This window comes from Zosterops lateralis (genome assembly GCF_965231275.1).
Source record: "Zosterops lateralis genome assembly, chromosome: 9".
Lineage (NCBI taxonomy): Eukaryota > Metazoa > Chordata > Aves > Passeriformes > Zosteropidae > Zosterops > Zosterops lateralis.
In genome coordinates, this window is record NC_139769.1 from 9359212 (window position 1) to 9383087 (window position 23876).

General features: G+C 38.4%; 1 protein-coding gene across 3 annotated transcripts in view; it reads right to left on the reverse strand.

Moving 5' to 3' along the window:
- The window catches only part of MAST2 (microtubule associated serine/threonine kinase 2), a 186746-nt gene that overhangs the window by 145980 nt on the left and 16890 nt on the right, over nt 1-23876 (reverse strand). For 2 of the 3 annotated variants that reach the window (XM_083867704.1, XM_083867703.1), the window contains exons 2-3: nt 19559-19706; nt 16133-16275 (exon numbers count right to left, since the gene is read on the reverse strand). In XM_083867704.1, the coding sequence (XP_083723830.1) occupies nt 16133-16275; nt 19559-19706 (291 nt within the window). Of the gene's footprint in view, nt 1-2406; nt 2828-16132; nt 16276-19558; nt 19707-23876 lie in introns of those variants that run through there. The other variant, XM_083867707.1, reaches the window with a different exon arrangement.

The window sequence follows — 23876 nt, forward strand, 5'->3', positions numbered from 1 at the left end:
ACAGAAAATTCTTATTTGTGACACAATACACGTCCAGGAGCAAATGTTTCAGAAAAACAAATGTGCTTCATTGCAGCAGCAGTGTCTTTACAATATACTTCTTTAAAGCATTCAGACATACTACTGAGTTACTAATATAACATTGACCAAAAGTTAAAATATTTTGTTCTTTGTTAAAAAAAAAAAATAATCTGAGTTCACCAGAAAAAAATTGAAATGTTATTTTCATGCATCATTTGAATTGTCACCTGGGCTTTTTGTCTCTAGAACTGACAGAGAATATCAATGTGTTAATTGAAACAAGCAGTATGTAATCCACGGGACATCTTTAGCATATGTTTCCTTCCAAGGCTGACAAGAGCTTTCTTGGATTTTTCAGCACTAGAATCTGACGTTTCCATTTTCAAGCTAAAAATATGAACAAAAATCTTACACATTTACATAAATATGTATTTTCCCAGCAGTATCTTTCCACAGGAATCAGACACGCTGTATCAGTTTTGAGACCTTGAAAAATAAAACGTGAGTGTGGTAACATTGGCATGAAAGTGTTGAAAACCCCATCCCTTAAAGCTGTGTTTCTCTTCATAATTCAAAAGGCCCAGAAAAATAAATCCAATCAGAAACCTAGCTCCATGATAGAACATTCTTACTGATGAAGGAGAATGAGATAGTGGATGTAACAAGGCAAAGCTCAATACTCAAAGCTATCATAATTTAAAATTAGACATAATTATCCTTAACAAAACCAGGCACTGTGGAAAGGGGCTTTGGAACAGCTGCTCCTCTTCAATTTAAATGCTCATTTGTTTTACATTGACCTAGAAATCAGTATCCTCCTAACCAAAAGCCAATTAGATAATAGTCTGTCTTTCAAGCTTGTAGAATACTAATTTTTGTAATGTTGTTAGTAGTGAAAACCAAAGAAATAAACTGCAGATGATGCCACAAGTATGCTCAGCTCCAATATGCACAACCAAAACGTGAGGGTTCCCTTCCCTCCTTTCTGGAAGGTCAGATTTACAGTCCAGGGAAAACATCCATCACTTCCTTGTGCTGACCCTGCAGTGCAAGGACAGCCACAGGACAATGCAAAGGCAACCACATGGAAAGATCTTCAGTTTGCTGGAGTAGCATTCTGCCACTCCTTCCACAGCAAAAGCAACGTGCCAAAATGACAACAAGGAAGCATTTCAAAAGCTGCCCTTCCTGCCTTGCCCAGAGTTAGGTCATGAACATCAGTGTTTTTGGAAACAGAAAGATGCCACATTCTTTGATTACTGCAATATAAACAAGCTGCTTCTTGAGCAAAAAGAATTAAAAACACCAAATTTCTTCCAGATTTGAGTTTGGCTTTTTGTCTCTTGCTCCCTCCCAGAGTCCTGACAGAGGTAACTCTGGCTCTCCTATTTTACTTCCATCCAACTGGAGACAGCACTTCCCCCAGTTAATCCAGCACTGTCATATTTGAGTGTCAACCAGTGCTGCCAAACCACAATAAACAACCAACTGACTGCCACTGAGAGAATGTGAGGGGGTGTCTCCTACTCGCTTCCAATTCCTATAGCATTGCAATTACAGTTATTTTTGACATTTCTTATTCTTTTCAAGCCTGGATGAAATTGCCCAGAGGCTTGGAAGTTACTATGAAAGAAGGAACAATTGCAGAATTTTTGACTCCCTACTACTGTTCTGTGTTTCTGGCAAGATCATTCATACCATTACTTTCAATTTTGGTTAAAACCAATGCCAAAAACACATATTCATCTACAGAGTTCCTGCTCTAAAGTGACAAAATTATGATGAATGCCAGTTTGATTACACTTAAATACAAAGCCATAACATTTCTTAGTCTTCTGAGAATTAGCAGCATCTCTAGAGAAAATTCTTTCCATGAAAGAGGGAGAGCCTTTTCTAAATGCATCCACAAAATAAGCTTCTCAGAAGGCTGGTATCACAGTGAGGCTGACAGGATCCAGCAGGAAACCAATTAACACAGGAAACTACATTAGAAAATAGAGAATTCAATTCTACCAAACCATTAGGTCTTTCTAGAAGAAAGAAACATTGACAATCATCAGTTGCAATTCACAGTTCCACGCTGCTGTTAGTGCAAAAGGTGGATGTTTCAATATTGAAAGGAGCCTTCCAAAATTGCTGAAGTTGTGAAGTAAACAAGCCTATATTGACAGAATGATCTCATAGCACAACACAAATCTCTACAGGCAAGGTGGAATACAAGGCAAGGAGAAGCTCTTTCCAGAATAGGTAATGAAGCTGAAGAAACCCCTGTCTCCTTAGGTTTCTTTCTGAAGTCACTGAAGTAGAAAGCAACTAAATGCAAGTGTGAGCTGCAATGGACAACAAGAAACAAACATGAAAACAGCAGCAGCATTCTAAGTATACCTCCAAGTTATCAGACATCAGCATTATCAGTTGATCGTAGCAGTTTGCTCTGTCCTGTGCTCCTGAATTTCCCACGCTCGCAGCTCCCTTTTCTTCTCAGAACTGCCCTCAAAGCTGCTTTTGCAACAGGAAGCAGAGGGAAAGCCAAAGTCCGTTCCTACCCAGCCAAACAAGTAAGCAGATTATTGAGGAGGTTTCAGAGCAGTTAGGACAATGTCCAAGGCAAAATAATTATTTCAGTCCTGTATCAGCTTTTCCAAAGAACAAGCAGAAGAAGCATCATAGCATTAGTTATTCAGATTTTCACTGGGAAAAAAAAAAAAAAAAAAGATTGCAAATAAATCACTGTGGCTTCTGAGAAGAATTCCTAGGTGCATTTAGATGGGAGAGGCAGAGGTTGGGCTTTAAATTACTGTCTCTGCTGATCAAGTAAACACGTAAACATCAGGCTCTGAATTGTTGAGAGCTTACAGCTTGACTGAAAACTACATTCTAAAGAAAATGTATCTCTATGAAAGAGCAAAACTTTCTGGGTTAAGAACCTGCCAATCAATTGAATTTTTAAAAGTAGCTGTCAGAAGAATTGCTAGGGAATATGACCTTTCTGTGTCAAATAAACAGCCATGCATATAACATTAGATATGAGGAAGAAATTATTCACTCTGAGGGTGGGGAGGCACTGGCACACGTTGCTCAGAGAAGTTGTGGATGTCACATCTCTGGAAGTGTTCAAGGTCAGGATGAATGAAGCTCTGAGCAACCTCATCTAGTGAAAGGGTGTCCTCCTGCCCATAGCAAGGGGTTGGAACATGATGATTTTTAAGGTCCCTTCCAACAGAAACCATTCTATGATTCCATGATTTGAATGGGTGACCTAGAAATAAATATAAAGCCACTGATGACAGATGTATTCTAACAGTAGAGTATAAAGCAGTGAGGTCAACACTGTCAGGGTGATCTGAATGACTTGCTCTGTGCATGGACTGTGTTAATGCAACCAAATGGTAAATTACACTCGTAGGAATTAGGATTTAGGCAACTACAGCATGAAGGGAACATCTGCAATTCTAACTGTATGAATCTCTCATGGATCCCTTTTTTCAAATACTGGTACTCAGTTTGCCATTTTCCAGCCCTCAGACTATTTTAAGCAATTGGCTGTACAGCACAAATAGTATTTCACACATTTCATCTTTGAATTATTTTAAAGCTGTGTCATTATCTCCTTTTACTCACTGAATTAACAACCTACTTTGGTCTGTTCCTCACCATTCTGCTTTCCTTTTAACCATTCTTAATTCTTATTCATAGGTAGGATAGGGGAACACTGCATTCCTCTGCTTTGAAGGAGTGGTTCTTAATTTAGTTCTGTGAAGACTATATAAAGATGCAGGTCTCTTCACTGATGCTCCTTGTTCTTCAAGCTTCTTCTAAATCAGTTCATCTTTTTCAAAGTCAAATCAGGTTGATTTTGTACTGATTTTAGCTTTGCATACCTCTATTTCTATTTCAACTTTTAGGGTGTTTTTATGACTTACCTTTCAAACCAGAACTGAGCACTGCTAAAGACAGTGTTACCCCTCCTCCCATGGGATCTTTGCTGGAGCTTCATCTGTCTGATGAAACCATCACTGAACATGTAAAGTCTGTTCTTATCATGTCCCAGCATGGCATGTCCCCAGTCTACATAGAAGTAAGCGAGTTCTCCTACTAACATTTTGTTCCAGGGTGTCCAATCCTCCTCAGCACACTGCAGTCAGCATCCCCTGCCATGCAGTGGTTAATACAGGCCCCTCAATTAATACATCTTAATTAGACCCAAGCTTCAAGGCTTGGTGGTCTGTGCTTTGCCCAAAAGGGAGCAGAGAGCAGGGTCTTTGAACTTGCAGCACCACCCAGCCACAATCTCAGCCTCCATAATCCTTCCCATGCAGTTTGAGGATGATATGATATTGGACCCAGAACTGCATGTAAATGAGACAGGCAGTCCTCAGCATAGTCATGGCAGAATTTGAGTATTTTATGGGATTAATTATCTGTAAAACATACAATAGTGTAATAATTATACTTATGGGCAGTGAACATTATTAAATGCTTTCCACTACTCTGAACTGGGGGATTCAACAAAGAACAGAAGCTTATAACACAAAGCATAATCTCAATAATGTAGCTTAGGTGAAATGGAGTTAAATCAACTTTATCCTTTTTACACAACACAAAATGGAGTTCAAACAACCTTTCAATGCTTGCTCCAGAGTGTGAAATTATGGTTACCTACTTCTGAACACCCCAACTACTGGGGAAGTTTCCTGATGTGCAAGGAAAAATGGAGCTGACCATTGTGAACATGAGTTGTCCATGACTATTCTCAGATGGAGACTGCACGCAATGGAGGCAAAGCTTGATGATAAAATCCTTGTTGATAATGGGACAAAAAGAAATCCAATAGCAGATGGAAGGGCATGCATCATTAATGTACTCCACTGAAGAAACTAGACACCATCATACCTTCCCTTGGAATTATTGCAATTTATAGCAAGCCAGGGGAAGAGCAGTTCACCTTTTGTTTATGGAAAAATAGAGAAATTCAGCAATTAGAACTGTAAATGATATCTAACACTTCATTGCAGACCCAAGTTTAATGGCCAAGCACCCTTCAACAGTTTTTAATCCATTTTTGACACTTTCCCAGGGAAGTTGATATCACAGATTTGTCTGACAATAAACCACATGGAACAGGGTCTCCCAAGGGTTTCAACAACCCATTTATACAAACATTTGCAGCCATTTTCTTTTTAAATCTCATATACATATATGTATGTGCAGATATATATAAACTAATTTCTGAATCACCTGTATCATAAAAAAATAAAAAGATAAGCAAACCATCCAATTTGTTAGAGTGCTTTCTTGGAATTAAGTTGGTACATAAATCAACTGGTTTGTTTGTAGGTATTACTGGATATTTATACATGTTCATATCAGCCATAAGATGGTCTGATTTTCTTTTTACTCTGCCTTATATAATTCAACTATTTCTCAGTCAGCAACATTTTAAACACAACATGTAAAGTATATTGAGAAAGTAAACATGTCAGCAGGCCAGTAATCATATAGAAAATAAAAGATGTCACTGTCAAAAATACCACTTTAAACAGGTGCCTGTTTAATCAGGATTGATGCTGATACCTGATCAATATAATCTGGCAATGCTGACATAGCTCTTTTCCTCTCATTTCAGATAGTTCTGCATGTTTATATATTACACATTGTTCCTCTTTCCTTTCAAACACATAATCATTTATCTTGCCAAGCTTCCCTTTCATTTGCCTGTTTAATTCTAATAAGATTCAAGAATTAACTTCAGTAAGAAATTTATGCATTTGAAATTCATATCCCTCTACATTTTACTTTATTTACAGTATTTGATAGATGAATTTTAAGGCAAAACATCAGTACCTTATCTAAAAGTAAACAAATAGTTATTGATAGATTTAATAATACCCACAAATTTGACTTCTATGTTGCATACTGTCATTTCAGCAGACTCAAACAGCTTGTGGATGAAAAGCCCATGAGTCAGAAGAACATTGCTCATTCAGCAAGGAGATACTAAAGAAATAAAGGTAGTACCAGAACTAGTAACTGTACAGTAGAAAAGAGGAGTGCAGATTTTGAGCAGGTGTAAGGCTGCAATACAAGATACAACTGTACAGTGTCCACACTTCCCAGACCAGGAGCCCATAGCCCAAAGAATTGACTAAGGAGAGGGAGTAAAGAGGTCACAGTAGAAGTATATGTGTGCATAAAGCAGCCCAAAGTCACAATTAGCCAGAATTTTCTGGCTGTCATCAAGTAGTAAGAATTAAATTTTACACTGGGGAGGTTTTTTTGGAGGGGTAGGGAAAGGCATGGAGAAAAATAAACACTTTGGGGAGAACACAGGAAGGAAAGGAGAGCTTAGGAACATTAAACAGGCAGGAGAGGTGTTAAAAAGGATCCAGCCCAGACTGGAGACAGCCCAGTGTGCAAACTGCTCTAACCAAGGTTAGCAGCACTGATGAAATGCACACAGGAATGACACATTCTGACCTTTGTCTCCAACCCCTGGATTCCTGACACTGTGATAAGCACTGTATGTATTTTCCTTGACAACAGCTCATCCGTTAAATTACCTCAATTACCAATATTTAGAAAATTTGAAATGCAGGCATGCCAAAAGTACCTCTGCAGGCTTAACTACCTGAAACAAAAATATCACACTCCACCTACTGAGGCAGCTTTGTGTGAGAGATTTAGTGCATGCACTGTAACTTTGTGTAAACAATTCACAGCAGAATTCTCTGTGTTAAAGGTATGAAAATGCTTGTTGCTAATTTGAGCAAAGACAAATACAGAAACCATGTCAGACCTTAAGTTTCATGTTTTATTTAAACTCCAAGGCAGGGAATTTTAATTCAAAGTTTCACATAATAATTTGTTTTCATGGACAAATTATGAACCCTGCCATAGGAGTTCATCATATAACTTCTTTAAGTGTTACTATACTGTATGACCACATTAAAATAATGAGGTTTGAACATTCCTATCTTCAATTAGAGCTTTGTGGCTTCGAGCACTTAAAGAATAAATGCTGCCATTAACCTAGACCTTACCCTTCAAATATGCACCAAATATATTAACAATGTTACTGAATCATGAGGTCATTGTGAAAATATAAATCTCACTGGATTCCATCACAAAGCAAAATCTTGAGGATTTTAATAGGATATTATTTAAGGTATAAAATTAAAATCTCTCATTACGTTATCTCAACAGCTCATTTAATTTATCAGGGTAAAAAAATAATTTAAAGGTTATTTTAGGTTAATTACATTTCACATCCTTTTATGACAGATCTGAAACCCTGCACATCTTTCAATCCTCTTTTATAAACATTCCCCTTTGCCAAATAGCTGAGAGTTCACACTGACATATTTTTGCATACTTGCAATATAGTGTCAACATGACAGAGTTTTATATTCATGATGAACACAAAATCTTGTTCTTTTTTAATGAAAACTTGGTCACTGCAATAAATAACAAAAGCAGAAGCCCCTCAGTCAGTAAGGCACCCTCTCAGCAAATTTTACACTATTTCTACTTAGTTGATGACAACTGCTTTCAGTGAAAAGAACTCTGATCAATCCAAAATGCCACAATACAGGAATTCTTCTCATCCATTCCTATAATAAACAACAATTTGGAGAAAAAGAAAAAAAGAAAGCACCTGGCCATTATTTGTCCTAGTTTCTGTTCACAAAGGGAAGAACTAGAGATATTGACTAAATCAAGATTGGTAATATATTGGTTTTTCTGACTTCATACCTCATGTTCTCACAGCACAAAGACTGCAGTTCCCATCAGGGAAGAGTCTGAAACTCACAATTAATGTGGAAATGCTCAGGTTAGCAATAATAACCCAGCAAGGGCAGGTAAGAGATCATGGTAAGCATCAGCTCTTCAACAACTGACTTGAAAATCTAAATATGAACACAATCAGAAATAAGAAAATTATACTGGCACACTATATACAGTGACTGCAGCAATAAATTATTCCACAGCACCATCCAGTTGAGCTCCAAACATCTGCTAAACTTTAATAAACTGAGGTTTACAGAAAGTCTGTGAGACGTGCGGTTCTTTCAGTTCTTCAGGTGACCAAGGGACTGAACCTCTCTGTACCTGAGCTTATCAACGTTCAGATACCAGGATTGTTGCATAAGTCCCAGGCTTGTGTTTCACTTGCAAGGCTACCCTTATCTCTGCCAAGAGATTTCACCTCTCCCCCTCTGGTAATCTCGAGGCAATGAGGATTTTAGATTAACTTGTAGGAAAGATTCCGAGCTGCAGCTCTTCAGAGGTGATTCACAGAAACCTTTGTGTTCCCACTGTCCTGAAAGTGGTAAAATAAACAATCCCTGTGTCTGTGGGGCTGAAAAAGGATTGCTGGAAAGACACATTGCATGGCTTGGATAAACCAAAGTGACACAGTGCAGGCCAACAGACCAAACAAAAAGTGGCAGCCAAACATGGAGGATTATGCTACTAATTACAAAGCATGTCCAAAGCTTCTGCTTAGTCAAAATGCTACAGGGGATTCTTATAAATGTCCTAAGGCTCAAAACAGTTTGCATTTCTGAAAGAAAGCAGCTTGAAACTCAAGCAAACAAACTATTTCATGTTTTAAGACCAATCCTCCTATTATCACATCCTAGGAAACTATTTCAATAAGTATTACCAGACACAGAAGACAGCCATAATAAAATACTAAATGCAGACATCTCATAGTGCCTTTCTATGGAAATATCTGCCAAAAATAAAACAGCAAATTTTCAACTACTCTAAATTAAAACCCAGAACTTTTATTGTCTACATCAGTATGTGTTTATAGAGAGGTCATTAGGAACCACAGAACAACACTCAAGGAACAAAGCCTCACTCTTCAACAGTGTGTGTTCAAGACAGTCTGAATAACTGTATTTTAAGTTCCTCATAGCTCCCCAAGCAAAAAAGCTAATTTTCCATGCACACTACAGCAGTTTCTCACTTTACACCTACAATAGTGCTGCTGTCAGGAAGAGAAGTGACTGCATGTGCCAAAAATCAATTCAACATATTCAGAGACAAAAAAAGTAACATGCAGCATCTGAAGATAATGAGAACTGCAATCATTCAAACTGACAGTCTAGTGCCTAACAATTATCACAAGGCAAGTTTTATGAATTCATATTTCCTACACTGACAAGCCTCAGGTTACACAGAAGAGTGTTCACATTTTCTTTCAAATATGAAAACCTCCTTTAAGCCAATGAGTCCACTCCAAAATGGAATTCACTTAACTGAAGTGAGTAAAAACATGCTGACTGTGTTTTAAGTAATATGCTGAAGTTTCTTCAGAGCAAGATGCTGACGATGCTTAAGTAATATGCACTATACAGAAATAAAACTTTAGTGCAGAATTTATCACAATAATTTTCTGTTCTTTACATGAATTATTCAGAATGAAGTTTCCTAGTGAAAAACCAATCAGGACTATCAGTTTTGGATGCCAGTGTGAAGCAAGTGACCTGAATCCATCATGAAAACACACCCAGTCATAGCACATCCACTTTGGGTTTCCCACCAGAGACACCTTAAAAGCTGTGACAAAGGTGAGTCCCTGCAAGCACTCTAAACACTGCCAAATGTACAACTTGCTCCATACTTCATCCTCAGGCCCCATCCAAATTCCAAAACTGAGAATTTTGAACCCAAAGATTCACCAACAGACTCTGCAGTGTATGTCCATGCAAATATCTAATTAGTATGCATAAACTTAGACTTCACACATGGTCTTAACTTGGAAATCCACTTACTTCCTGTCTCAGGTTATTACAACTGCCAGTTTGAAATGTGGTTTCCATGTCTTCATACAGTAATAAAATCCCTTCATTCATGCAGCCACAGCTCCTGCTGTCTTTTCCTTTTCTACCAACATAAAAATATGAAATCCTACTTGTACAGTCAAGTATTGAACGTTCTCTACTCCTTGAAATAATTTATAGCTTTCATCACCTATGACTTGTATGATTATTCTTAAACAAAACTATATTCATCTGTATTGAGCAACATTTAAATAGCCAACATGTTACCACCTAATAAAAGTAACATTATCTATGACAAAACATTTTGGGAAAAGAGCAGCTGTGTGTTTCAGAAGACACAAATGTAAATTAAGTTTTCCCATCAGAGTCAAATGCCTGCTTTTGCAATAAGTGTCCATGCAATCAGCAGGAGGTAGCACTGTGCACAACTGGCATTAATGGTTTGTCCCTGAACTGAACTAGTGCTGTATTTTTCAATAAAAAGAGATTATATCTAATTCTTTTGTGAGGAGGAGGAATTCTAAGCTCTCTGCACTCACCTCACTGCCAGCACACATAACGAGCAGAGGTGGAGAGCAGATGTTGTACCTTGTAAACTAATGTTTAATTTGTTAGTCAGATACCTGATGTCTGCCAGCCCCTGCAAACTCTATTCCTTCCCAGACCTCATCCCTGTCAGTCTAACAACCACTACCCAGGTGCCTGCATAAAGCAGAGATCCTAAATAATAAACTGTAAACCCATTAAAGCAGTGGGGACTAAGCAGGAGATGAGGAGACAACATTTCCCTTTATAACTAGGAGGGGTTTCAAGCCGGAATTTCTAGTTCCACTGCGCATCACCGAGCCTTTTGCATTATTAATCCCCGCACTGAACTGCCAAACAACAGAGACTTGAGGTGTCCTTTAGCTGCGGGAGGTCACCCCTGTCCCCAGCCCGGCCATCCCTGTCCCCACCCGGCTGGTCCCGGAGCCGCCGTGACATTCCCGGCGGGAGACGCGGCTCGGGATACGCCCGGCCCTGCAGCGCCACCACCAGGCCACAGGCCGAAGTGCAACTCACACAGCGGCCACCCAGAAATTCCCAATTTTTGTTTATAGAATCGGCTACAAATAATTATTGTTTTTTAATCTTGTTTTCTTCGTAAATGTCCCAGCCATCATCTCTCTGTTACCACAAAAAGGATGCTGCAAACCACAGCGCGGCATTACAAAGTGAATTCATACTCCAGCTAAAAGAAAAAGGCCAGTTATTAACTAGTGATTCCTATGGGACACGATCCCAGACAGAACATACACCCCTGCTGTAAAATCACGAATGATTACGGGGATCTCTCACACCATTAGACAAAAACTCGCTTGACTCGTGGAGCTGACGGTTCCTGTCCCCAGCCCCGGCACACCAGCAGATGGCAACCCAGCTCCACAGGCTTGAACAAAGCACAGCCTTGGGTTCCACTTCCACAGGAGTTCAAACGGAATTACCGACTTTGTCATAATCTCACTCACTACCTGGAATCTGTAGCCAATTAGCCTCTCTTCCTCACAGCCAGGAACAATACAAATTTTAATTTGCTTTTTAATAAACAGCATCCTGCACAGGGGAAATTTGCTATTAGGGGAAGTTTATATATTAGGTACAATTGATTCTATTCCTAATAGATGAAATTTGAAAGAAAAAAGAAGAGGAGCAAAAATTTAGAAAATCAAAAGTCAATATTGTCTCCTACATCTCAAAAGCACATCCCAGCTTAGGGACCAGAAGTACCATGGCACACTGTGAGGTCTGTCTGTCACCAGCTCCCAACATCACAAGGATGACCCATTCTCCCCATTCCACTCACTATTGCCTAATCCACACAGCTTTGGGGAACTGAATGTTCACAATAAATCAGGCTGAGTCTTGTTCAACAGAGGAAGTTCTTCAGTTGAGAGTTATTTCAAATCTTTGCATTTGAGCCTTTCTACCCTCCAGATTATTATTCAAAATCTAAGAGGCTTAGGTTTTTAACAATTTCTTCTGGAACAAGATGAGGGAAAGGTGAATTCTCTGGCATTGTGTATAACCACAGCGAATATGCAATTATTTCACTTTGTTTCAACTTTCACTTTGTTTGAAAGTAAATGTAAAACCCTAAGTTATTTGAAATTATCCTGTGAAGATGAGACTGACCCTACAATGAAATATTACAAATTTGGCATCAGAGGATTTACAGAGCACCAACTGCTTAGTCAGAAGCCTTCATCTCTGAGGATGAAGAAACAGCTCTGACCACATCCCATGTGGCACAGAATATAAGGAAGAAAATTTACACTAAATAGAACTGCAACCACCCAGCTGAAATCCTCAACCTCATTTTCAAAAATTATGTCCAGTTTTTCAGTTCAACGAGTACCACAAGTTTCAGTTCAGTACTGGGAGCACTTCAGAAAATTAGAGTTTGTAAGTATTTAAAAAAAGCATTTCAAAATCTCTTTCACAAACGTATCTAAGTTTCCACTGACAGGCTTCTTCAAATGTTTTCCTATCACCACAGTTGGCAGAAGGAACATGCATGGTTTCTTATTCCTGGAACATCTCAGACTTTTCCAGGCATTAGATGGTGAGCAATGCATATGAGACGTAGTCCTAATTAATGGGTTGCACATTATCAGAATGTTTCTTTCACAAAACCCTGGAGAGAGTGCTTGAGATGCTCTCTGTGAGGGGCCAGGATATGGGACACACACACACACACACACACACACACACACAAAATCTCTCTCCACAAATAAAAAAGCATATTCAGCATTAGTGTAGTGCTCTAGTTAAGTATCCTGTCCTTAATAAACATGAGGGGAAATTCACCCCTTGCCCACCAATGGATGGAATATTAGCACCTTATGGCATTGCTCCTGGCAGTTTCATTCACACTGTGTTTTGTCAAAATTAACAGTTGGAAGAAAGACCCTCCCATTCTACCTCTACAACACTCACAACCATCTCTTCACAATGTCATTTTCCTTTCTAAAATTTAGAGAGCCTGATGCTCTTTATGCCTTTTTTCGTAAGAGAATGCATCCACATTACTGATCTTTTGCATCACCAGTGAGAGGACTCAAGGAAACAGGACGAAGCTGAGTCAGGAGAGGTTTAGGTTTGATATCAGGAAGAAGTTTTTCACCCAGAGGGTGGTTGAGCACTGAACAGGCTCCCCAGGGAAACAGTTACAGCACCAAGGCTGTCTGAATTCAAGAAATGTTTGGACAACACTCTCAGGCACATGGGGTGACTCTTGGCGTGTCCTGCACAGGGCCAGGATCCTCAATGATCCTTGTGGGTCCCTTCCAACTCAACATATTTCAGGATTCTAAGATTCTGTGACATCCCTGAAAAAAAACCACAGTTCAAGGTCTAACTCTTTTTATGACAGGGTAAAATCTCAGATAAACCCCTAAAACTAAGTAATAAGAAATTTTCCATAAAATTACCATCCTTAACATGCACTCTGTGCATATTCCCTGCACCCAGTTGTTTTTTTTTTTGTGTGTGTGTATTTGGGTCTTGACAGCAGGAAATACCACTGAGATGCCCATGATGATGCTTTGTGTTTTCTTTTCCTCTGATTACTTCCTCAGCCTATCTTAGGGATTTAAAAGTCTTAAATAGGATACTCCCCACCAGAATTCAATCTCATAGGATCAGAGCCATTCGTCTTAAAGTAGATGATGAGCTGAAGGTCATCCTGTGAAATCCTCACATATATTTAGAAGGCACACAGATCAGATCAACACCTTTCATTCCACAATGACAGCACTCAGCATTTGCTCTGCCCTGTCTTCTTTCTCAAGTCAAGGACCTAGTGGCAACTGCTGTGCAGGCACATTAATCCAGATTATCACACATGGACAAACTGAAAGATTCTGTCCAACAATAAATTGTGTTTATATAGCTTAGCAAGTTAGAATTTGATGTATTCCCAGTTCTGGAGTCATTGCTGATAAGTAGCCTAGCTATCAAGCTTGTTTCAGAAGCTGAAAACTACTTTCTGTAGATTTGCTATTGTTAACTTATCTTTTTGCCTTGCAAATATTTTTAAAGAGGAAAAGAATGCAATTTAAGCACAATAAAAAACCTGTAGGATTAGTAGTGGTTAGAAAGCAAAAAACCACATTACTGAAGGGCACAAAGCAATTTTCAAAGGAAAATCTACTGATACCTGCAGAGCCAGAAAGAGGGAGCAGAAACAATGCACACAGCTTTCCTAAATCACATTCCACTTCTCTCTAGCTATCCAACTACTGTATTATAACAAATAATAGAAGAATTAAATGCTCTAGCAGTCAAGGCTGGCATATTAAAATGACATTCTGCATTACCGAACTTACTCATCTCTTAATAGAGCTATTCTTCAAAGGAGATTAATTATACTGGCAAGAGACCTTTTGCTATTCTAATTTCTGAAACAAGCATATTAAGACAGCTGCAAACATGTAACTGGCTCCGAGATCCCAGGACTCACTGCATTTAATTAGGTGTTCATCTTGTGATGTTCTTTAGTCACTGCTTTTGAAACCCACTTCACATAAAAATTTCTAATGTCTAGGCTTAATTAACTGCAACTGTAATGAACATAAAGCCCATCACAGAATATACAGAGATGGGAAAGTGACCATATCATTCAACACCCAAACACTACCACACTGGGACAAAAACTGGATATAGAGATTAATTTCTCTACCTTACGAAAATTTTAAATTATTTTAAAATAACTCATTGGCCCTGTGTTTCATATCAGAACATTTGATAGACAACAAAAACACTGCCATGACAAACTGGAAACACAGTGCATAATATGAGTAATATGCAGAATTGTAACATGCAAACATCTGCAGCTCACTGAGCTGCACACAGCTGTAAAGCACAACCTAGTACTCCAAATTAAATATCTGAGAATTAGTGGTTTGTTTTAAAGCACAGTTATTTTCATTAACCTAAGTTATGAAGCTTCAAGGCATTTATCTGCCTCTAGAGAACAGGCTTGTGTTTTAACATTTCACTTTTTCTAATCCCCATCAGATAAATAATTATAGCCAAGTCTATGTGAGCATTCTCCCTTTCTGTTATCACTGAATTTAGAACCACTGGTGAGAGCATAAATTTAAGGCAAACACTGAGCAGGCACCAAATTAAGATGCAACACAATTAAATCAAATCAGAAGAATTTCAATATAGTACTATGTCTGAAAATGTCAAGACTACAATTACTTCATTGTGAAATCAAAATTAGTTGTAACACAGACAGGTGACTTTTTGAACCTTAAAGATTTAAGTTTCCTTTCATAGCCTGGTGGTGCCAAACTGTCTAGGAACCCCAAAAAAATTCTCAGGGCTTTATCCAAGGTACACCCTTTTACTTAAGGGTTCATTGCTTCTAAACAGTCTTACAATGTAACATAAATTTACCCAGTTACTTACAGCACTATAAGCAACACACACCAAAATTCCTCACTTGAGTAAAACTTCTTATAGAAATAACTCTGTAAATGTTCAGCAAAAGAAGCATTTCAGCTTTGGCTTTAATCCACTATTTACCAACAATTTCTGTTGCATATGTGCCTGCTCACAAATAACTGTCTTTTCCTACCCTTGGATTTTTCTTCTCTTCACATGGCACGGATTTTAAATTTTTAGAGATACCTAGAAAAATTTACAAACAAAACAAGTATTCCTTTTTGTGTGCAGCTCAGACTTGACTGTAGCCACCTCAGTGTGTGTCCCCATACAGAGCACTCTTTTCTTACAAAATGTTAGCTTGGGAGACACAACATTCCTCAAAAATATTTTACCAAAGGTTTTTTACCAAAACCTCTTGACAGGAACAATGAAGAAGAGCACAATGTGAATTCCAGCTCTTCAATTCCTTGGACAGTTATCCCTTTCAGATTCATGTCCCTAGCTATTCCCTACTGAAACAGGCAGAGGTAGATATTCAGAAAGTTGCTTCCCAATTAAACTTGTTTGAAATGGTTGGGTTCCCATGGTCACATCTCCTAGACTTCAAATGATATTTCTTTCAGGTATCAGGCAAATGAAGTGGCGTTGAGAAGGAATGCTCCCAAAAAGCAATTATTCTTCAACACACATCTTTTCCCGCTTTCCATCTAAAGCAGGATGAACATATTCTCTTCCTAGTTCACCCTGTAGCCTAAAAAGCACCACGGGAACAAAATCCTGCTTTCACTGAGCAGGAGCAGGGAAAACAAGGTAAAAACTAAACCACAGGATCACATCACTTTTTATAGCACAAAAGCACCACAAGTATTCCCAGACTCACTCACCAAACCAGCAGTAAGTGAAGGAGCAGACTGTCCTAGAGATTGATTTCTCATGCGGACCAGGTTGGAGGTATCTCCAGGAGGCTGCCATATCGTCTGGCCCACTCCACTGTGGACACTATTTGATAAGGGAAGTAGCTGTTTTCCTTTAAAAATAAAATCAAAATACCATCAGCTTGTTTTAAAACAAGTCTGCAAGTTCAAAGTACAAAGCTGAGAACAAATACTGCATGTGAAGAAAAAGCATTTAATTAAAAAGGCAATTTCAGTATTTTGGTAGGTTAAAACTTTTAAGAGCACCTTACCAGTAAATTCATTATGCTTAATGACTAATGATTACCAAAAAATATATATCACATTATGAGATAATGGGGAAATCCAAAACCCTTGTAAAAACAGACTGCTATCACTTTATAAATTTCCATATTCCACTCATCTTAAAAAGGAAACAGTATTTGCTGCCATAAAAGAAGGCAAGATCTCTTTAGTATACTTTTAAAAATTCTTTGGAAAATGCATTCCTAATTATAAAATATTGTCTCCTCTAAATTGCTTGGTCATCTAGACATCCCCACTTTCTCCTACCACTGGAACACTGAGCACTGCATTTCATGCAGCTGTAACATAACATAGTGTATGTTTAAATATTGTCTTGCTTTGAACCATGGATGGATTTTTTTGCTCAATACATATTTTCTAGTCAATGCAACACTCGTTTTTGAAAAATGTCAAGCAGTAAATTTCCACAATAAGAAAGAACCAAAGCCAAAGTAGGTCATATTTTGACTCCACAGAGCTTGACAGCTTCCTTTTATGTACAATGTCATCCACAAAGAAAAAAGAGAAGAAAGATATTTCTGTGGTTAAAAACACATAAGTGAAGAAGTCTGTAAATCTGGGTTCAGTTATTAGCTTCCAGATGACTTTCTCTGTAAGTTTGGTCAGTCAATCCTTGTACTTCAATTTCCCTGTTGCAAAATGGAAGAGGATAATATCTCTTTTCCTTAAAATTAGGACAGTGGGACTAAATAACACACCCCCTTCCAACCACAGTAAAGATTCTTCCATTCAATGGATTACTACATGGTCAGGAATCACAGGGTACTGAGACATTTATTGCAATAAGTAGTAGGAAGACTACACCTTTAATCACATACATGCTGCAGAAAAAGACTTGTTCTCTCAGGGGCAGAAAGCTGTTTACAAATTCAACTGCACCTTGGAACTAGATGTGAATTATTACATTCATTCCATAACAATGGCTGCAATATTTGGAAGACTGTCACATAATGTGACCAGCCATGATGCTGGGTGGAGGGCAGGGAGTGGAAGTGGTGAGGTTTTTTTCTTTTTTTTAACTTGTTAACATTCATTTTCTGTGATAGTTACAATGAACCAAGTATACACCAACAGAATGAGTCAAAGTGTAGGAGAGATGAGCAGGTTCAACTTTGTCAAGTAAACAGAGACACAACGTATTAGTACCCTCTTCCTGGTCCCACTCAAGCTGCTTACAGCTGTGGACATGATTTTCATGGCTTGATCATTTTCCAGATAATGTATAAATACAACAATTCATCTTGTCTGCAGAGACCTAAAACAGTGTACATTGCTGTATTTATCCTGTACATCACTAACAAAGAGATTCTATAATAGCAAGTCAAATAATATAATTATCTAGCAGTCTAAAATACTCATGCTTGAGGACAAGAATAACTTTAAGTCTCTGTAAGATATAGTTATCAATATCTCCTTTTAGTTCCACAAAATCTGAATCCAGGTGGGCAGAATTCCATCAAGAGTCAAATCTCAGCCAACCAGTTTGTGTGCACAGTCATCTACACTCTTCAAACTTACTTGGTTCTGTGGCAAAAACTAGCTGGAATCATTTTAAGGATGGAACTTTAAGCTAAAGCCTTTCCCTGTCATGCCTCAAGTTCTACACACATTCCAAACACCCACACTGAAAATATACATCTAAACTTGTACATTTTCTCTATCCAGTTGGGTCAGACTGATCTTGTTGGGGCTCTTTACCCCTTCCTGAATCAGGTATAGTAGACTGAAAAGTAATTAAGATGAATCATCAGATTCTGGAGAATATAGAAACAGAAAAATTCCAAACAGAAAAATTATTTTTAAAAGAGAACTGACCTTCCAGTTTTCCTGCTTCCTCCTATTTACTTTCCTTTTTTCTATTCAAGGGGGAAAAAAAGCTGCAGTACTAACTTAGGCCATTGTAGTCAGCCAACAGCTGTGTAGTTCACAAAGTTCTGTCCTCCTCTAGTGATCAACCTACCTTGGAGAACAAACTTACATGCATACAAAACATTATGAATGTTTCCATTTTTCAGAAACTATCCACTCACTACAAATAAAACACTAAGCCAAGGCCAAGCCAAAATAAAACATACATACTTTACTGCTTATTTAATTCTATTACATCCAACACCTCAAACATGAAAATATTTATCTTCCTCTGATAAAAGACAAGGGACCAGGATTGGATGTATTTTCACAATCATGTAAATCAAGCCCATGCTGATGCCATAAAAAGGTGGTTTCACCTTCTTCCTCTTTCCCTACCACCTGAGAATTTTCAATTCTTCCAGTTCTTGCACTAACATGCAGATAGGCAAACAGCCTAATTAGGAAGGAAATGGGCTGGAACTTAACCCTACAGAGTTACAGTGGTATTGGGGCATATCAGCTCTTTCATTCTAGACTGATCATGCAGCTCCCTGTGCTCTACTCCAGCACCACAGACTCTGTTATCAGTTTTAAACAGCTGTGAAACCATCCCCTAGCCCACTAACAAAGTCTTTAAAAAAAAAAGGAAACTACTGAACTTGGTCCATTTTGGGGTGATTACTTGCCTATGCTCACTCTACAGCTGACAAACTAAATTCAGTTACAAGGCTGAATATTATGTTCACAAAAAAAACCAAATTTTACACAACCTAAAAAAGTCAAGTTAGTAAGCAAGATTTTTACTTTGAATCACAATTGCCTACAGTGCTTTTGAAGCCAAAAAGAAACTAAATAGTAATTCGAACATGATATAAAAAGTCAGTTTCCCAGTAAGAAACAAAAGGCCAAAAGTGGGCAAGCTTGCATTCAATGCTGATGTTAAAAAGGGTAAGAATACACCAATGGGTCATCTAAAGTTCCACAACTCCATTCTTTAATTTCACATATTAAATCTTAGGTTTTCTCTCTGGGCAATATACAAAATTTCACTCTAAATCCAGGCTTTTTCACTCTTTCCTACTGATATTTCTTTTTGCATCTTTCTCTTACATAAAATTTTGTATGCCCTGCCAACAAGAGGTCGACTTACCAGTATCTTTTATTATGACTGTTATGCCAACAATGCTGCAAATCTTTAATACTAACAAAGTGTCATACTGTCTTTACAGAATGGCATACCTGACAAAGAACTTGCCAAGCTACCTCTTCGTAGCTTGCAGTCGTCTTGACTGAGCTGACGGTGGAGCTTGGTTTTCCCAGCAGATGAAAAGATGTCAGGATTGCTGAGCTTCCTGCAGCACAGTGGAGTGGACTCTGTTATCATCTCCTGGAGGAAGCAAAACATGCAGAACTTTGTTAATGACAGCCCAGTGTCCCCTGTCTGAAACATGCAAAGGAGACTGTTAAAAAAAAAAAAAAAAAAACACCCCAACCATAAAGAAGCACACCCCACCCCAAAAAAGGGAAGAGAAAAAAAAAAAAAAAAAAGGAACTAAAACAACAACATTTAACATTGTAAATTCCCCCTCTCTGGTGCCCCATAGCTGCACAGAAAGCACATCACAAGGTCCCTGTCAACTCTGGTCCTTGAACACCACTGCTGCAAGAAATACCATTAATAATAGTCAGAAAAACGCAATTATGCTACAGCAGTTCTTTTCTCTTACAGGATTTAGGAGAAAATGGTACTGAAAAAACAGGCTCAGCTATGATTAAAGCTATTTCCTGCTAAAGCAAAAAATACTTTCTCCAATCTTCTTCAATCTGTATTCCAACCAGCCTATGAGTAATACACCTATAAACTGTTGCAATGTCTATTGCAACCCAAAACTCCTATTACAAGTTATGGCTCTACGAAAACCATATGCATAACTAACTAATAACTAGGATAACGATCAGCCTTTGTGTCATGTCTTTGTTATTACTACAAACAAAATTAGACATGTATTTGTCAGAAACACTCCCACACATGTGAATTCCTTTCACAGCATACAGCAAAATTTCAGTCAAAATTGCGTAGGCAGAACAGTGTCAAGCACAACCACACTGCTTTCCTCATGCTTTTCATTGTTCTAGAGCTGTCAAACTCTCATTCCACACCCAAAGAAGAACAACCAGCTTTGCTACCAGACATGGATTTGAAGATGTGACAGTTTCCATTATAGCCCATATAGTGAACTGTTCAAGTTGTCCCTTCTCTGCAGTGTGAAATATTCTACTTGTTTTAATGGACTCCTCCATTTTATTTCAAATGCCTCTCATTAGCTCTACAGCACTTCAAGCCATGCTTGTCCTCATAAAAATCTCATCTGAGGCAAAAAATAAACTTTCCCTGCATGATACATGACCACACGATTTAACATAGTTTTAAATTATGTTTAAATCAAAAACTAGTTTACCACTTATGGTTTTTAATTAAAATTTGCAGATTCCAGTCAAAATCTATTTCTAAAGTCATTAATTCAAATCTATTCAGTCTACAGTGTTATGCCTCAAACTGTCAAATCCAGACCAGGACTACACACTTTAAAAACCTCAAGGGGAAGGGAGAGGAGATGAATAAAGTGGTTCTATATGAAAAAAGAAAAAAAAAAAAACCAACAACTGATTTGGGATTTGAAACAGAATTCTCATTTAGCTCTGAGTCACTCATTCTCAACCCTTCTTAGACCCCATCTCCTTCTAATCATGAAATCTTTTGGCACCTCATAATACTGAATAACTTTGTTACTGTTCGAGGGACAGCAATGCTTTGCTCCACATCAGCTTCAGTGGTGCATCTTTCCCAGGCTGCTCTGGGTACAATTTCTTCCCTGGTTCTGGTCAGACTTTGAGTCGCCAGAGTGCCTAACCCAGATCACCAGAGACAGCTGGGTACCAGAGCAGGTCAGTTCACTCTCCAGCTCACACAGCTGTGAACAGTTGTACTGGGGCAAGAGTGGGGAGGGGCTCAAAAACAAGTGACCTGGGGGGGAATAGAGAAAACTGCTCAGCTGAAAAGCTGTTTAAATCTTATGGTTCCTTGCACACATCTTGGAGCAAAGAGAGTTAAGTCTTCATTTGTCTCTGACCTTCCCCACAAAGGTACTGAAGTCCTTCGCTTGCAGCAGCATCTACTTCTCCTTTTTTGTCATTTGGAGAGCTGAAAAGGCATCTATCTGTCTCTCTCTCTGTACTTAGGAGTAACTAAATAATATTAAATTGCAGCATTAGCAGTCTCCCAGCACAGAGGACTCTGAAAGCTGCAGAGGCCAAGGGCAGAGAGTCTGCTGTTTCTGTTCAGGATGGCTGAACATGGTTATATTTATGTATATGACTGTAAGTAGACATACAGAAACAGGCACACACTTTTAATAAGGCCTGTCCTGTGCCTATAATGTCTGAAATCTGGCACATGTTTACCATCTGTCTGAAATTACTACACCTCAAAAAAAAACCACCAACACGACCATGGGCACTCCTGGTTACAAACAAATTACTAAATTACTTAGGAACTTCATCCAGCCTATCCTCTCACACTCCTTATGCTTCAATTCCAAATCTTCCCAGCATCCTTCAGTATCCAGCTACTTCCCTGAAACTAGCCATGTGTTGAAAAGGCCCCATGCACATAAGCAGCAGTTAAAATGTCAAAGACAAACTTGAAGTGAAGTGTTCTAACTGGGACTTCTTTGTTCAAAGTTTTGGGGGTGCTCGTTGGTGTTCTGGAGGTTTCATTTGGCTTGTTTTTTTTGTTTTTCCCCTGCAGGTGCATATTCACCCCCCCTTCAACACACACGCAAAACACACACGCAAAACACACACACAAAACACACACACAAAACACACACACAAAACACACACACCTCTCACCATTCTCAGTGAACTGCAACTAAATAAGAACAATCACTCACTTGGGACACCAGGTAAGGAAAGGCACTGAAGCCAGAAATAAAAGTACTCTAAGTCATGTTACAAGCAACTTTTGTATTTTACATGTCTCTTTCTCCACACAATATACAGACAATGCTTACCAGGCAGAGAATGTGCCCATTTCCCTACCCTTCCCCTTTTTCCCCTATGCACAGTCTCTTTTTATTGGCAAAAGTAATTACAATTCTTAATGTGTCTTCTTGAGTTACAGTACACAAGTCATGTAGATCTGATAATATCTAAATCAAAAGTTCCCCAGCTGAAGGGCACACCTACTCCTAGCACAGTATCTGATCAGCTACAACACCCTGCCCACACACACCTTTGAGGTCAGCCCAGTGCCATAAGCTACTTCTCAAAAAGCCATTCCATGTGACAGCTGTCCCCAGGTTCAGCTTTCCACCAAAACATCTACCACAGAGATAAGAAAGGAATACTAGAAAGGTAAAAACAGCTTCCTACACTCACCAAATAATCCAGGCTGTCTTCTAGACAAGATAGATTTGGTACATATTACATATGGAAACCTCTTCATTAACCCTTTTCTTGTTAAGCACATTAAACACTTGGGCAATATTCAGAAGACTACATAAGTGTTAAATGTCTGGAAGAAAGGGCCTCCAATCCCATTCTGCAGGTTCATAAACTGTTTAAGTCACTTTTCAAATAATATTTTAAAAGTTAAAAAAAAGGGCACTGTTCTGAGGCAGCCTATTATGTTTTAAAAAATGCTAAGTGCAACACAGCCAGTTTTAAATTTCATTTTCTACGAGCTGTGCCCATATTGTGTCAGCAAAACAATGAAGAGCGAAAGTTTTAGCTTAAAAACAATAGAGCTGTCTTTCATAAGACTGCAATTTACTTCACTCATCCATCAAAACCCTGCTTTGATATTGCAGATCACAGATGAACTGCAATTGCATGGAAAGAGCAGTAGATTACATTACCACTCTCAAACAAGGAAGGAAAAAACCTAGAGGAAGAGGTCTTTTCCCTGTCCTTGCCCCAAAGCAATGCATACAAAGAACACAAAAATCTTACACAACAATCCAAATCAATGAATAAAGAAACTCTTTTCAGCTATAGAGCAAAATTTTGCTTACATGCTTTCGAACCACTACAATAATCAGAGCAAGCAGTTGAAAAATAGATTACATAGAACAAACTGCCAAAATTTTAAGGACTCCACTTCCACTTTTCAAAAGAAAAGATTTTCACAACCCTAGAAATGAAAGCATGAGTGAGCACATAACACTTTGCTCACATTGTGTGAAAAGGACTGTGAGCCTCTCTCCATTCATTTCTTTTCAAAGGTGATAAAGAATTTCATTTACTTTGTGCTCGTGGCTTTTGCCATAAGCTAAAAATCAGGTTGAAACGGCCAGCTGATTCCTGCAAAGCTTAGGGATGAAGATAAAAGTGTCACATAATCTTGATTTGCTAGGCAAAGATTATTGCTATCGCTCCCTACAAAGGTACACAAAAATCTGCTCACATAACTTGAAATATCAGGATATGAAAAAGAAAGGCCAAAGCTTTTCTTGACTATCAAGAGGCTCTGCATTTTTCAGCTCAGTCACTTACC